This window comes from Struthio camelus, chromosome 13, assembly GCF_040807025.1.
Source record: "Struthio camelus isolate bStrCam1 chromosome 13, bStrCam1.hap1, whole genome shotgun sequence".
Taxonomy (NCBI): Eukaryota; Metazoa; Chordata; class Aves; order Struthioniformes; family Struthionidae; genus Struthio; species Struthio camelus.
Window position 1 is genome coordinate 19,125,679 of NC_090954.1, and position 16,510 is coordinate 19,142,188.

Here is a 16,510-nt window from a genome sequence, read left to right on the forward strand (position 1 = left end):
AATTTATCACATGCTTATTCTTTTAAGACCCAGAAGTGACAGCTTTTCAACATGATATCATCACATTTTAACTTAGGACGTTTTGTCCTTCTTACTTTATATGCTATTTTACAAGTCTGGAAAAGGACTGAATAAAACTTAAAACCCTTTTCTATGGTGATTCCACAGCATCAGTAGAATCATGTGAACAGATTTAAATACAGGTTTATGATTTTGTAGTATAGAGAAATATAGTCTCTATTTCTATTTCAATATTTTTCTCTAGTCATAGATTAAGGACACAAGCCGGTAAATTAATATACATATTGCTGAATCCAATACAATAGTCATTTTAATATATGGCACTCCGTTCTCTTTTTTTGCAGCGCATTTCCAAAGTTCTGGAAGATGGAAAGCATTCTGGGGAGCACCATTTAAAATCTTCTACAGATCTGTGAATTCATTCACTTACAAGACCACTTTGCAACCAAAAATAATAATATATACATGTAAATATATATATATATATATCTCCTTTTTTAGATGACTAGAGAAAAGCACTGATACTGTAGATGGCTAACAGAGAATACAAACAACTGTATTCGTGGGCTCTGATAACAATTACTTATGATATAGATACATGTATACAAACTGGAGAAATTACTACAGGTTGTGCTAACCAGGATATGGCACAAAAGTTTATTGAGCGTCTTTATTACACAAGTCAAAGGACATTGTGTGTTCCCTGATGATAAAACTCATTCCAGCAAAGAAAGATGTTAAAGGGCCGTCTGCAGTGCTTGCCATATAATGCAAGTCTTATCCTGTTCTTTTCAGACAGCACAGAAGTTACCATTTTGTGTAGCTTGTATAGATACACCCAAGTTAGCTTTAAACTACTGTTGGCAGTGTAGTCAAGGTAACAGGCGGCTCAGCACAAAACAGCCACTGAGAATTTAATCTATGGCTCTAGTTGTGTTTACAGTGCTCATGTCTTGCTGCTGCCTCCGCCGCACTGCTCTATATCATCAAATCTTTTTAAGAGTGATGTCTGTGACACTGACACCATTTTTCTGAGATCTTTTCAGAACAGCAACGGCTGTATTGAAACCATGTGCAGAAGTTTATTGACACATGTATAAGCTGATATCACATCCAGCAGTGTGAGACAAAGAAAGCTGCGTTTTCTGCTGTTCATCAATAAAATGTTTAAAAAGTTTCTTTTATTTGCCTCGAACCTTTCTCACTGGCATCTCTAGGTGTCATAATATATATTAATAGTATCTTACTGACAGCATACATAATTCCACAAGTCCAAGTGTAGTGCTTTCCAAATATAATTGATTTTCTGTCTCTCTGACACTCATGAGGTAGAGCTGGAAGATAATGCCTTATCAGCATGAGACTAGACAGTGATGCGGTTCAGCAACTCTCATTTTCTAACAACTTGCCCGTTCTTTCTAAAGGAAAGGATGTTGCCCAAAATCAAGGGTTTCTCAATGTGAATAATTCATTTGCCTCTGTCATCCCTGTATGTTTCAGACGTCTACATAGTTGTATATTCATTAAATAAAATGTGACCATGTATAAGGTTGCAGATGGGAGACTGGCCTTACTGCCATTTTTATGGATGTGGAGAAGAGGTTAAAATCAGTCCTTGCTAGAATCAATGGAAAGGCAACTTCAGTTTGATCCAAACCTAACTATTTATCTAAACACTTTTACATTCAGCATGAGTAATTTATTTAATGAATTTAGCCTCTCTTTGCAAGTTGTCAGTGTGAAGCTGTTTTCTGTTGAAACAATTAGTTGTTTTGTGTGAAAAGTCTGAAATATTTGCTTTAGGAGCTAATAGTGCACCAAGAAATCCTTTTCACTAAAATAGCCATAGACCTCAAAACCAAAGGGGTCCAGTTTTAACTAAAACAGATTTGTTGGCATGGATATTGACAGAATTTTTTCGCTTCATTTGTTTTTCACAGCAACTTAATACTGTTTCTGAGGAAGCACAGAGGAAGAACAAGGCTTTTCCGAAAAAAAACAAACTCAGTTTAATAGAGTAGGTATCTGTCAGTGGAAGAAAGTGAATGACTGAGGGGTGCATGTTTTACATCTTGCTAGCCTGGGGAAAGTAGGGGAGGGTGCCCAGGTTGTCCTTCAATATTATTTGCAGATGCATTGAAGAAATACTTTTATGACAAAATAAAAGGAATTTTAAAATAAAGAGTTTGGTTTTACTAGGAATGAGTAAGGAAAGGATGATTTGGCTACCATTTAGTCTACGTAAAGACACCTGTTAAATGTTGCCTTTTGCCTATTGTATCTTGTAGCTGTGCTTTCCTCCGAGAATGGAATATGAGAGTTTTAGGTCAAGCAGTTATAAAAATTATAATTACTGTGATTCAAAAGAAAAATGTGCAAAGAACAGAAGGGAAAGAAGAGTGCAGAAATAAATAGCAGGAAGGCAGGAGTACAACGTCCAAAGGAAGTTTGGTGTCGAGTGTGTAACCAGCGATGCAAATGCAGGCTTATGTTTTGCTTAGGATTTAGTATAATTTTTGGTGAAGGATGTAGGGTCACACGAAACTGACCAAATACAAGCAAAATCCTGTTGTATGTCCAGTATCACAGATTGGAACTCTTCTTGCCAGCCCAATTTTGGATCTGTTTCAAGCCTGAAAAAGTGTAGTTCAGCATCTGAGTAAACGTATTTCAGCTCTGAGTAAAAAAGAAAAATTAACTAAGAAAAAATTACTGCTAAGCACGGGGTGTACATGAAATTGGAATTGTAAGGATGTGTGTTTGGACAACAGCTTTAGCCATTCACAAGTTTCCAGAAACTGCAGATACTGACATCAGTCTAAGTAAGCAACATGGCATGAACAATGGGATGCCCTAGGATAATAAAGCCTAAGTGTGGCCATCTGGCAACATCTGTTTGAAAATGTAAATCACACAGCACTGATTGTTGCCATTTCTGTCACAAACTAAACAGGCCTTCAGTTCATCTATGCAGAGGAGGATCTACTTGGGCTGCACAGAACCTAAGCATCTGACATTCTTTGAAGTGAAGCCCAGAGGGCGTAGAAATTCACTGCAGCATAGGGTCAGGCTTAGGTTGCTGTCCCAGAGAATTAATGAAGCAGATGTAGCTTCACGTGTAGTTTGTATAGCCTCTTCTCTTCCCCAGCACCAGGCAAGGTCAAAAAAGCGTTTCTGGAGGTAAGGATGCTTTCATGTGCTTTCTGTATTGGAGCTATTTCACTTCTCTCAGACATGTCAAATTGAACAGTAACAGTCTGGTTTTCTGGATTGCACGGCACTGACATAATGATAGGGTAGTGGGAATCTGCAGAAGAAATCTATGTAGAGCACGGGGTTGGTAAGATTCCGTGCATGGGCATGTGAAATCACACGCTGATCTGTAGAAAGCTGTTACGGTTGCAACAACATAATGTTCAAGCTGTATGTCATGTATGTTCATTTGGCTAGATGTCTGAATTTTAGACAGAAGCATCCAAGCTATCTCTATCACAAAGTGCAGCACCATGTCAATGAATAATGGACTAGCTCCAGAGAAGCTGCTGTGTCAATGTAGTGTGAGGCCTGGTCATGGATGGCAAAGAGCCATAGTCGACCTGCCCTTCTTTGCTCTATGTAACGATACTGTCCAAGTCCTCATTATGAACTCGTGAGTTAGTTATTCGTGTTTTTGGGGAATTTGATGTTTTTAAAATGTCAGTAAAAATCAGCTGAGGTTGACCTGTAGGAAGGTGTGCAGAGCATCAATTAATAAGGGTCAAGTTTCTGACATGGAGAACGGAGTGGGAAAAAATGTTTTGTTAAAGGTTTTACAGACCCCAGAATGCATTGTGTTCTTGACCTGAGAATTAATGTAATACACCTGTGTATTTGGTGTTAGGTACTGCTTCACAGGGAACTTTTCATCTGTAATACATGCAGTCTGTAATCTGTTTTCTATTAGACAGTAGAAATTTGGGATAAGTAAGGGGTGCCATATTGGTTATTCAATATGCAGTACACAAATATATCAGGCATCACTGGATCTGTGTTTTCCATTCTCATTGTTGATAGTGTTTGGCCTGGCTTTTGGCTTTTTCTCCCGTTCTCCTCTGATTCGTTTAATCAAAGCTGTGATCTTTTCTTAAAGACTGATCTGATCTTCCTTTCTTTAAAGACTCATTAAGGCAGGATTACCATTCTTTGTACAGGGACACCACATTTTGCATGAGTAGGAGCGAGGATTGGGTTTCTTCAAGTAAAAATGTACAGAATTTCAAAGTGTAATTATTTTCTCCTTTTCTAGCCTGTTCATACTTATTACAAGGTGATAGTAAACAACTTAGGGCGGTATAACACTGTGTGAGTAGCTTTCCCTGGATGTATCTGTAATGCATCATATGAACTGTATCCTGAGTAGAAGACTCTGAGAGTTTGAAATGTGTCCAACTTCATCGTGTTTATCACTAAGGAATCAGGCTGCATCCTGTGAAGAACAGAAGTCATTAGAACCAACATGGTGGAATATTCTGCTTTCCGTACAGGATTTGAAATGCAAGGGCTGTTTCCTCCTACAGTTACTCATGCAAGGAGACTTTTACAGAATAACACTGGAAAATTCTCCTCAATCTGGAGAGCATCAACTAGTCTGAGTGGTGATCAGGAGTTTTTAGCACCAACTGCTATATTCGACTTTCGTGTTTTCAGGCATCAGCCATTTCACTGTAAAATTGACTAAAGAGCTGTTTCTAAGCTAAGTTGGCAAAAAACAATAAACCTGTGCCTAGCTCCTGTTCACAGCTTTCTGAAGGGAAATGGATAGACAGGGGATAGATAGACCGGTTAATGGGAATGGATAGACAGGTTAATGCTTTTGGGTTGTGTTACTAAAATTACTGAAATTTGAACAAAAAAATAGATTCAGAGTTTGAGTTGCTCTCTTTATCCCACCTGACAGTCGAGTGACAAATGCTGCAAATATATTGCTGCTTGCTTCATTGGTACTGGCAGTGACAGAGTAGACTCAGAGTTGAAGGTGAATGCAAGGAATCCTGCAAGAAAACAGTTTCGGAATGATGACAGAAAACTACTGGTGAAGTGGAGAGGATGTGGAGGATTTGACTTTATCAGTTTGAATATGACATCTCTTCGCAATTCAACAACTGTAAATCACACAGTAGAATCTGTACCCAGAGTCAGTATGAGATTTTTACACTGATTGCACTAATGAGCATAAATTCCTGCTTTGGACTAGGATAAATGTGTAAGTATTTGCCTGTCCTTACAACTATGCAGATTCTGACTCAAAGCTGCTAGCTTGCATCACAGTCTTGCGGCAGCTGCATCATGTCTCGCTGCTTATCAAGGGTTTTTTATTTCAATGCAAGTCAGAGCAATGGAAGTACCTTTGAAATAATGGTGATATAATTTAAATCGCTAAAAAGCCAGTCAAGCTCCCGCATGAGGTTTTTTTCACCCTGATCATGGAGTGAGAGCCCTTTTAAATGAGAAAAGCTGTTGAACATGTTTTTAAAATGGCAAGGTAGGGGAGAAGAAGGCAAGTTCATTTGTCAGTAAATCTGGCAAATATGGAAGCTTGCAGCCATCTCCAATCCTGGATGCTTTAAAGTAATCACTAGTGTTCAGCTGCACATTTTTTTCCCCTTCCAGAACTGAGCTCCTACTTGTTCTTGAGTATTCAAGGTCTTTTTGAGAGAGAACATTGAGCAACATTTCTGGGGCTGCCCACAGTTCGAAGAACTTCAGCATTGGCAACGTTTACTGCTCTTGGGTGACTAGAGTGGTTGTTCTTTATTGACTCAGTCTGTAATTTTGTATTCTGATTTGCCGTCATGATACAGTCTGTGCTAAAGATTAACACTGTAAAGGAATAATTCTTCTGCAAACAAACCTGAGCTAAGCCACAGATTTCATAAACTTTAAAATGCTGGATAACTCTAACTATAGTTTTAAAGTGAGTAGGACAGTTTGAGCTGATTAGTTTTTGGACAGAATTATCCCATTTCAATGTGTTCTTTTGTCTTCCAGGATAGGAGAAAGCCCCACTGTGCTGTAAGTGACATTTCCTACACCTGACCCCAGAATTAGATGGCCGCTGTGAGACTGTTTCTGCTTTAACAAATAGGGTTTCTGTGTTACATAAGCATTTGTATGCGCTACAGCCCCAAGTGCACCATTATGCACATCACTGGTATTCAACCCGCATGTACTAACAGGTTATTAGGATAACCATGAACAGTCTATCTTATTCACAAATAACTCTTTATAGGCCTGCTGGTTGGCTTGAATGAATCATTTCAGCTGATGGTAGGTGGCTGTTGGTGTTGTTACAGTGGGTTTAAGTGGCGACTATGATGGAAAAGGCACAGGGAAAGGAATGGCGATAAGAAAACAGTCATTTAAGGTATCTGTGCCCTGAGTTGGCAGGCCTGCGGCCAAAGAGGAAACTATTTACATTAAGTAGTAGAAATGTTGAACTGTTTCTGTAACTATATTAAGGCTAAAAACTGCCATGTTTGCTCATATGTGTTTATTGATGAGAAACCCCGGATAGAGATGATAAGCAGCTCTTTTAGCCAGGGAGGCTGCATTTTATCTTGCAGTTAGGCATGATACTGATTCTGCAAATGTTTAGGAACATGAAGTCTTTCTGTATATGAATTCAGTTGCTTTGATGCACCCAGCAATGCTTCAGTAGTGCTCTGGCACTCAGTAGCAGTAATGCCCACTCAGGGTGGAGCTAAAGCCAGAATTTGTGGAGTCTTTCTTAAAAACTGCATTTCGGGCTACTTTTGCAAGTAAATAGTTCTATTACAGATCAGCAAAGGAAAGCAAAACAAACAAACCTAAAAGATGTTGGAAGTCTCTAAAAGTTCCAGAATTTTTGTACAGAATTTCAAAAGCAGTTGAACTGCTAATATGAAAAGGTGAGAAAGGCTTACATATACCATTGGTTAGTTTTACAGATTCCAAATCTAGAGCCGTGTAACGTTGCTCGGCTGAGAGTGGTCACGGGGTAAAATACATAAACTGACAAGGTATCTCTAGGGCAGATGCCGATTCAATACACTTTCAAAAATTGTCGCTAGGGGGAGATAAGTGGTTGCAATACTATGTCCGAATAAAACAACAGAAACTAAAGATCTGTCTACACGGACATTAGGAAAACTGAAATGGAGCAACTGGAAGTGCAAAGATAATTAATACTTTAAGCCATCCCATTCAGAAGTTAGATGATCTTAGTCTCCTGCAGTTAAATCCTGGTTAAATTAACCTCAAGTTTATCTATGACTGGGTGTGTTCACAGAGTAGTTTACTGCACTTGTACCAATTCACTTATCAGTTTTAGTTGCTAATTAATTTTCCCCATGTGTTTGTGTTGCGCAAGTACCAAAGGGTGTAGAGGACTGTGAACAAAACTTTAAAAAAATTGAATTTATGTTTTCTGAAAAATTCTTTCTTTTAAAATATCTTTTCAATAATATATTCGTTTAAATTGTGGAGGGGGCAGAACTGAGTTATCTGTACAAGTGAATATGTTGATGCTGAAATCTGATGGTAACAGAAGTATTAGCCATGTTACTATTTTTTTCTTTGTATAAATCATATTATGCATCTCACTGAAATGCACAGCAGTTCAAACTTACTTTGAAGGGTTTTGGAAAGGTGTACAGATTAATTTTCTTGGTAAACACAGTCAATGTTCATACAACACCGCATTTAATTTTAGCATGGTTTATCTCTAATATAAACAAACATAGAGTAGCAGGCATACAAGAATAAGCAGATAATCTGAAACAAGCAAGCACCTCAGCTGTTCGGAAGTTGGTAGCAGCAGTGAGTGTTATTGATTGAAGTGTCTATATTTGCACTACTGTCCTCTGATTAAGAGACAATTCAGATTATAACAGTGAGAGGAATTCCTTGAAGGAACCTCTCCATGTCTGGTTTAGACTTGAGGTATTCCTCCCTCAGAAGGGTGAGCACGGCTCTACTTTGCAGCAGAGCCCCAGGGAGCCACAGGCAGCCAAATGGAGACTCCAGATTTCCTGCTGCCTACTCCCTGTCATGGGTCAGGAGACTCCTAATCCCGTCTACCATACTGTATGTTGGGAAGATGGTGGCAAGGCCTTTGTTGAAGCAGGAGCGATGACTACTCTTATCATAGTTCTTATGATCAGAAAGCAGCTACTAACACTCAGCTACTAGCACTCATGGGGTTTTACAGTCTTCTAAAACCCCAGCTATAAAGGCCTTTTAAAATGCATAGTGGATTTGGTCTGGAAGTTCTAAAAAAGTCTAAGGGCATTCTAGCATGGCAGTATTAATGGCACTGGTCCAAAGGATATTGCTTTTTCCATTAATTTAATGTTCAGCCTGCATTTCTGGAAATAAAGATGTTAGTTCCCTTGTTTTGTAATAAGGTATTCTACATTTCCTAAGCTTTTGTAATGACCGTGAGATGGCATTGCTTTGTCTGCTGCACCTTGTTTCTCCTGATGATTGGGTTTATTTTGTGCATGCACTGGGCAGAATACTAGTGGAATAAGGGAAGAAGACTTTTTACAAGTGTTTCACTAGACGACTGAGAATACAGAGATTTTTATGTGAAAATGTCTTATGGAGGGATACTGAACTGTTTCTGAATGCATTGTGTGAATTGTTGGAATCAAGCTGAGTGGCTTGCTATACTGAACTGTAGATGAACCCTTCTTCTTTTAACATCCAATTTTTCCCTCCTCTTTGTGAACATATAAATAGCCTATATGATCTTTTCTTCAACAAAATGTTAATCCATGATCATACACCAGGATTGGGTTTATATACAATGTTGCTAGTACAGCCTAAGGCTTCATATTCATTAAAAATACATTTGTGTACTATAGGATTATCTGGCAATACATATCATGATCTGGAACAAACGTGAGCAATCAATTTAGTTTCTGGCTAATTAGCTAAAGTACATGACACAGAGTGCTGCTTTATGTGTTTAGAGTGGCTATATATGGGACAAGATTTGCCAGGATGAGGTTACTATTTCAATATTTTGAACCTCTTTGAGCAGTCAGGGTGGGTTTGCACTACTTTGCTTCGCAGCATGCAGCTGGAGTGTTTTTGATCTAAGTTCTTGTCACACTGTGGAACAGAATTATGACCTGAAGGTGCTTCTGATACTAGAAGGTGCCATGCTTTCTTTTGCTTTATTGTTTCACAAGATCCAGTTAGTAAACTAGAGTTGGAAGTATCTTCCCCTAAATATTTCAGAACCTTACAGAAAGTTCCCCATAGTACACTCAACCTTGTTGACCCCACACTTTAGCTTTCTACTGTGTGCCCCTGGCTTCCATACATGCTTCTCCCAAGTGGCTGCATTTGAGAAATGCTGAATGTATAGAATCATGAGCAAAAGTGCACAAATCCAAGTTTTTAATGAAATTATGTGGAACTTTTCATAACCCAAGATTTCAGAAAATTATGTAAATTGTAACACAGCAGCCCGTATGAAGAAATATTATTGTTGGCTGGAGCAGAGGGGTACATAGGAGACTTAAAGACATATGGAGAACTGTTCTGCAGGAGGCTTGGCCTTAACCTGGCAGAATTTGGAGCTTCGCTTTATAAATCCACAGGAGCAAATCTTCATTTAACACAACAGCTGATGACAGTCTTTGGTTTGACAACAATCTTTGGTTACCAGACTTCCAGCTCATAGAGGTGTGTACACTCAGGGCTGTAGAGTACTGTCTTTTAGTAACAAGTATTAAAGCATGGTGTATCTCACCTACAAAGACCTCACCAAACCCAAAACATTGTGTTCTTTGGAACTAATGCTCACTGAACTATGACTTCATTATCAAGCTCCCCTTTTTTTCAGACTTTTCAGCCCTAAACATGATCTGTGTGCATAGCTTTGCCAATAAATCACCTGTTACCAGCTTTTCTCTATGGAAGCCTCACTATTTTTCCTTTTCCTTTCCCCACTTCTGGGATTGCTACTTTCTCCTGCCATCCTTGCCAAAAACAGCAGTCGCAGTCGTGAGACAGTAATCCTGGCTGGACTCAGCTCCACTTCAGACCAGCCCTGCTCAGAGCAATCACAGCTTGAGCAAAGTTTATTCTTTCTTTGCTGCGCTTTGCCTGCATAAGCAGCATCTGTACCTGAAGTGCTATGCTGGAAAAAGTACCGCACTGATTCTCAGACAGTAAGGTGTGCCCACAGTACTGACAAACTACCATTTTTACCGGTGGTGTTTATACGCCTATCTGAGTAGATCAGGCACAGTCAGTTGGAAGAAAAATGCTAATTGGATTGTGTCTATATTAGAAGCTGTGCCAGCGCACACATGCCAGGGAGGGATCAGACCTTTGCACTCTTTCAGAGCTAAATAGGTAGAAGCCTACAGTTGCCTTGGTGTTTCATTGCTCTAAGAGCAGTACTTGCCCTTCTTCACCCCAGTGCTCTCTTTGCTAGTTCTGTTGCTTGTTCTGTGTGCTACTTTGCTAAAATGTCACATCAAGGTAGGTCTGCGAGTGACCTGATCGTTCTCAGGCAGTGGCAGGCCACAGTTAGGGGCTGACCTTGATGAAATGTACTGCGCCAAAACTTTATAAGCCTTACAACCTTCTTCAGTCTGACTGTAGAAGTGATTTTTTTTTTTCTTTGTAAAGCCTGGCGTATTTTTAAAGCATGTATTTACCCAGCACCCATTTCAGGGTATTTTAACTGTAAACGAGCGAGCAGAGCACTTCAGGAAGTATGTATTTAGATGCCACTCATCAAAGTTCCTGTTGCAGTGAGCTGAATTTCTACTTCTTGGAATAAACAAACTTTGAGCAGTAATAAATTTTAAAGTTTTTTTCTTGGGTGGTTTTTTCAGCAATAATGTAATTTGTTCAGAGGATCAAAAATCTGTCATATTTTCTTTTCATACAGTATTCTAGGTCTTAGTTCATTTTAAAACTGACTCCATTTTTTTACTCATCTGACCATTTCCTAAACAGTTTGTTCCGTTGATTCTTTTATAACTTTATTAGCAATATTTTTAACATTAATATTTGCCAGACTACAAACGCACCTTAAAAATATATCTATATGCTATATTTTTTTCTTGCACTGCAAATGATTTTATGTGAAGTGAAAGCAAATATTTATTAAATAACAGCTTCAGAGAGACGTTTCTGAGCTGCTAAACTGGCTAGCTTTGTCATTCAGTACTCTGTATTTCCGCTGTAATTCTAGTGACATTTTTTGGTATTTGTTAAAGCAACAACAGTACAAACATTATGTTAGTGAATCACACTAACAGTTGGGGAGTGGGTAAATCTTGGTGGTGATGCTGCAGCACAGAAGATTAAGTGACCTGATTAATGTGTGACAAACCAAAAATCAAGTCTTTGGGACAGCCAGGAATTCAAAACTGCAGGTCAACATTTATGCTTCCACAGAAATCATGGGAGTAGTGCCATCTTTAACACCACCACCAGGACTTAATTTAACTGTATAGATTACTAAAGCTAAGTCTAGTTCCAAATGTATGTAGGTACCTTGCATGTAAAAAAGAATATGCAAATGACACTGCTTTTCTCTGAAGGGAACTGTAACTATGCGTTTAATTACTGTTCAGTCTCTTACACAGTTGCAGTCTAAGAGCCATCCCCGTTCTGACACATGCGTTAGAGAGATTGCAGCTTTGCTTTTTCCTCCTTTGTAAGTACAGGGTGCCAGTCAAGGCAACGATAACTATTTTTCCAAGTCACGAAAGGGCTAGAGGTCTTTGCTTGTTGCTTATTATTAAGGAATCAACTTTTGTTTATATAGCTAGAAATGAAGTTCTTGGAAATCAGGTGAAACGAGCTATGCTGAAAAGTGTCTCTCTTCTGCTTGGAAATTCTGCTAAGAGGTTTTATGACCTCTCTGCACCAATTCTGCAGCAAAGAGGAAGCAGCAAATAATGATTTCCCATCTTGGTTTACCTATTTACAGCTCTAATGAAAGGCTTGATAATTAAGCTTGAAAATTTTTTCTCACAAGATTAATCCTCACTTTAGTGAGTAATTCGATTTAAATCAGTAAGATTACTCACGTGAGTAACCAGTTGCAGAATTTGGCTGCAGGACTATGATTGCCTAGGGGGAAGTACAAGCAAGTCTGCAATTAAAATTACAGAAGGAAAAGGAGATCTGACCTTTTAGAAAAAGTATATAAATGCCTACTGTTTCACTGAAGAATGACAAAGGCTTTTGCATTCTGAGGTGTTACTACAGCAGTGCATAACTCCTTTTCTTTAAAAAGAAAGGTAGAAAAGGTAGAAAAAGAAGGATCTCTGGGCTTTTAACTTCAAGGCACCTTAGGCTTTCTTTATGTGCATCACATTAGTGGAAAATTCCTTCATTCATTTATAAAGATAAACAGTTGTAACTTTCATGTTTGGTTGATGTGACATCTATGACTTGCTGGGGCTGCCAGCATTCCAAAAAGGATATCGTCCTCATCTGCAGCCACTCAGGGCCATGGGGTGGAGCCTGCAGCATAAGCCGAAACATTTACAGGTGCATAAGTACGTGGGGAAGGGCACAGGTGATGCACCTGTCTCAGGAAAGGAGGACTAGCACAGGTGTGTCATAACTCAGTCAGCTGCCTGTTTTAGAGCATGAGCTCCTTTGATCCACAAACGCACTCTCCACCACGCTGCAGCCCACAGTTTCCAAACATTGGTCAAGAACCTCCGGAGATGAATATCTACTATGAGAACTTTTTCCATCCACAGAACATCCCAAGCCCCCAACGACCTACCACCTTCGAGACGACGGACTACAATGCTACTCCCAATCCTTACCTCTGGCTAAACGGACCTTCCATTACCCCACCACCATACCTCCCAGGATCCAATGCTAGTCCCTTCATTCCTCAGTCTTATGGGATGCAAAGGCAGCTTTTGCCCAACGTGCATGGCTTGGGAGGAACTGACCTTGGCTGGCTTCCTCTCCCATCCCAGGAAGAGCTGATGAAGTTGGTCAGACCACCCTACTCCTACTCTGCGCTTATTGCCATGGCTATCCATGGCGCACCGGAAAAGAGGCTGACTCTCAGTCAGATCTACCAGTATGTGGCTGACAACTTTCCGTTCTATAACAAAAGCAAAGCTGGCTGGCAGAACTCCATACGGCACAACTTGTCTCTCAACGATTGTTTCAAGAAGGTGCCCCGAGACGAAGATGATCCAGGTATAGCTTTCCTCCTCCTTTTAAACTTGATTAATTTTAAAATGCCTAAAACGCTGTAAAGAGATACACTAGGCCAGATTCAGGGCAAATGCACAGTACCTCCTCTATTTTCATAATGCTGTGCTGGAAGGCACTCATGCATACTTGAGATCTGAATCAATGTTGCTAATAAATCTCTGCAGGGAAGGGGGTTCTTTACTGCCCTAGGTCTTTCTGAGAACTGATCAATGTGCTGAGCACAAAGCAAGCACAGGAGCAGCCTAACTGAGCGAGACCCATTCAAAACCCATTTGGTGTAATGCATATGACTTATGTCTAACTTAACTGAGAATTAATGGAAAGGGGATGAGACAAATTCAGATATATCTGTGAAACTCAGCAGCTTTAGGGAGTCAACAACAATTCTCGTGAACAGTATGCTTTTGTTTTGTCTGTTTCAAATAGTGTTTTGCTTGGAATCACAGCTCTTCTGTTTCCAACCGCTGGTCCAATTTGCTGTCAGATTATTCCTTTATTTATTGTCTTCTATCAATAGCTCTTGAGAACCACTGAGAACATTTACGAACAGTTCAATTACTCTGCCACAGAGGACCAAAAATCTGGTTCTGTCTTATTAGCCTCTCCTACCCTACTGAATCAGGAGGAGCAGCCCAGAATATGGTTTGATCACTCTGTGCTGTAAATTCAGAGGACCAGATATAGGCTGAAAACTTCTACTAAAAAAAAAAAAAAAAAGCCCACCAAATTCACTGTGGGTCCACTTGAAGTTTTGGCTGTGTGCTGTGCTGGAACTATGAGATTCAGCCCAACACTTTACATGCTTCTCTGAATTCAACAGGCTTTCGTGAAATTAAAACATATGTAATCTTTTGCTCTTGCAATTGTTATGCTTCTTTGAAGAAGTGAGAAAAACGTATTGAAAAGTCCTAGAAAAATGCTCTTTGCTGTTTATGTGCATATCTTTACACTAAAAATGTGTTTTGTCTCGTTTGACAGGAAAAGGTAATTACTGGACTCTGGACCCAAACTGTGAGAAGATGTTTGACAATGGAAACTTTCGCAGGAAGAGGAAAAGGAAGTCTGATATGGGGACCAGTGCTGCTCCTCTTGCATCTGAGAAATCTGAGGATAGTGCCCTGACTGGCAGCCCCAAAGCTGTAGAGCATCAGGATATCTTGGAAAACTCATCACCCGGGACTGACAGTTCCCCTGAGAAACGATCTCCACCTCCGTCTTCCAGTAGTCCCTGCCTCAGTAACTTCCTCTCCAGTATGACTGCATATGTTAATGGCTCTAATGCAGTGAGCCGATCAGTGCCTTTGGGACTCAACACTGAACCCATTGACAAAATAGGACAGAATATGGTAGGGTTTAATTCTTATTCCCCACTCTCTAATATCCCCAGTCATGGTGTGGGAGAGTGGTCCAATTCCATGCCTTCCAGCCATCTCGGCTATAGCAACTCAGTGCTCAATCAGTTTAACACCCATTTTTACAGCAGTATCAGCACAAATAACACCTTATATCCTAGGGAGGGGACAGAGGTTTAAATAAAGGAGGATTGTAAGACAGTGAAGTTATGGGTATTTAAAAGAGGAAATGTTCTGTGGGCAGATGATTAGTGTTAGCCTGTTGTCTCTGGGACCTACATTGCATTCTGCCTTCTGACAGCCCCACAGTTGTTACTGATTAAACTTAAACAAATCACAAGCACTCCACATTTGGTAGCTCCACATAAAATTTTGGGGATCATAACAGTAGTGAAGAGTTCTCCTGGAAGACAGTGTACGTTCTGCTCCCAACCATGCTCTCCTGTGGATGTTCTTGAAGAGTTAATGTTTGCCTTTAAGCCTAAAACTTTCTGGCACGGTACTAATATTGCTATGATGCTTTTAAAGTGCTAATATATATGTGGTTATACCTCTAAATATCCCTTCTTGCTGACATAGGCTGTCTATGCTAGACATGTTTGACAAGTTTTTATTTAGACAAAGCTATTCCAAGACATTGAAATTTGCAATACTCCACCAGTATCTATAATAAAGTAGTGAATAACAATCAACACTTGAAGGGCAAATGCTGTCCTTGTGTGCAGCAGCATTAGAGAAAACCATCAGCTAAATTCTGATCTCCTTTCAACCCCAAGGGGAATACAATCGCGAAGCAGGCTGGCATCATCAAGGACATAACATTCATTTTGAAACTGAGGGGAAACAAAACAAAGCATAATGGAACTGCCCTTCTGCTGGTGCAATCCAATCTTACTGTTTTCAATTCTAAATACAGGGTCAAATTTTGTTTGCTTTACACACACAAATCAATTCATCTAGGGAAAACAGGTTCTGCCCTGAATATATATATGTATTTTATAAACATTCAAAAATACATGTGTTCTCTGGGAAGAAAACACAATTGTTCTAGCTTAAATTTCTAGATAAATTATTTGTACTGAATAACAAATTTGAACGTTGAACAGAGGGAAGAAAGGGGAGCTACACACTTTATCTGAGTTTCAATTCCAAAGACTGCATTTTTCAAAGCATCGATTGCAGATACTGGAAAAAATCTCTGTACTGTATTTTTTTTTCTTTTTGGTAAAAGCCTGTGCAATTGTCTTGTCCTTGTGTAAATTCTAGGAATAATGCTTATTTTTCCTGCACTATGCTGTAGCCACAAACAAAATTCCAAAACAGATATAACTTTTTTTTTTTTCAAACCAAGACTTAAATCAAGTTCCACATTCATGTAAGAATAATTTCTCACACTGGATAGCCTGCAGCGTACATAGAAAGCAAGTTTAACTGTTCACAGCTGTGCACCAACCAGACTTCTAGAACGATGGAAAACATTAATGTACTGTAATAGCTACCACTTTGTCTTGATTTTTTTTTTAAACTCTACATGTATACAGTTTTGTTACGGGCTGCCCCAGAAGCATTTTTAATAAAGCATTTGTATAGAAAAGTGTGTGTGTGTGTGTGTGTGTGTAATATACTTTTCATGCCTTTAAAAGTCATCTTAATAGTTTATCGTGTGCAGTTTACCTGAGAAAAAGTAATATATTATTCACATAATGTCAGAATGTGAAACAGCTTATGTCTAGGCAACAAAATTTGCATGCCTGAGGAACATAATTTATATAATTGGCTGCTATTATGCAAAATACTGTCACTAAGTCGATATTGTCCCTATATATTCCCTGCTGGAGCTAAGTGCTGCCGACGATTTAAAATTCCAGAAACCACTCTTATTTTTTCACAAGCTA

At 39.3% G+C, this 16,510-nt stretch overlaps 2 protein-coding genes across 3 annotated transcripts in view; both read left to right on the forward strand.

Moving 5' to 3' along the window:
- The window catches only part of DOCK2 (dedicator of cytokinesis 2), a 224,275-nt gene extending 223,076 nt beyond the window's left edge, over positions 1-1,199 (forward strand). For both annotated transcript variants that reach the window (XM_068959212.1, XM_068959214.1), the window contains one exon: positions 366-1,199. In XM_068959212.1, the coding sequence (XP_068815313.1) occupies positions 366-437 (72 nt within the window). In that variant the 3' untranslated portion in view covers positions 438-1,199. The remainder of the gene's footprint in view (positions 1-365) is intronic.
- On the forward strand, positions 427-16,165 carry FOXI1 (forkhead box I1). Its single transcript, XM_009690245.2, has 3 exons — positions 427-488; positions 1,962-13,245; positions 14,242-16,165. Exons 2-3 carry the CDS (start codon positions 12,672-12,674, stop codon positions 14,793-14,795), a joined length of 1,128 nt encoding a protein of 375 aa, XP_009688540.1. The 5' UTR covers positions 427-488; positions 1,962-12,671; the 3' UTR covers positions 14,796-16,165.
- Positions 16,166-16,510: the final 345 nt, after the last annotated feature.

Excerpts from the sequence above, each read along its gene's own strand:
- FOXI1 (XM_009690245.2), top strand. The coding sequence starts at position 12,672 with ATGAGCTCCTTTGATCCACAAACGCACTCTCCACCACGCTGCAGCCCA. Across the intron at positions 13,246-14,241 it reads CCGAGACGAAGATGATCCAG|GAAAAGGTAATTACTGGACT; the intron begins GTATAGCTTTCC and ends CTCGTTTGACAG.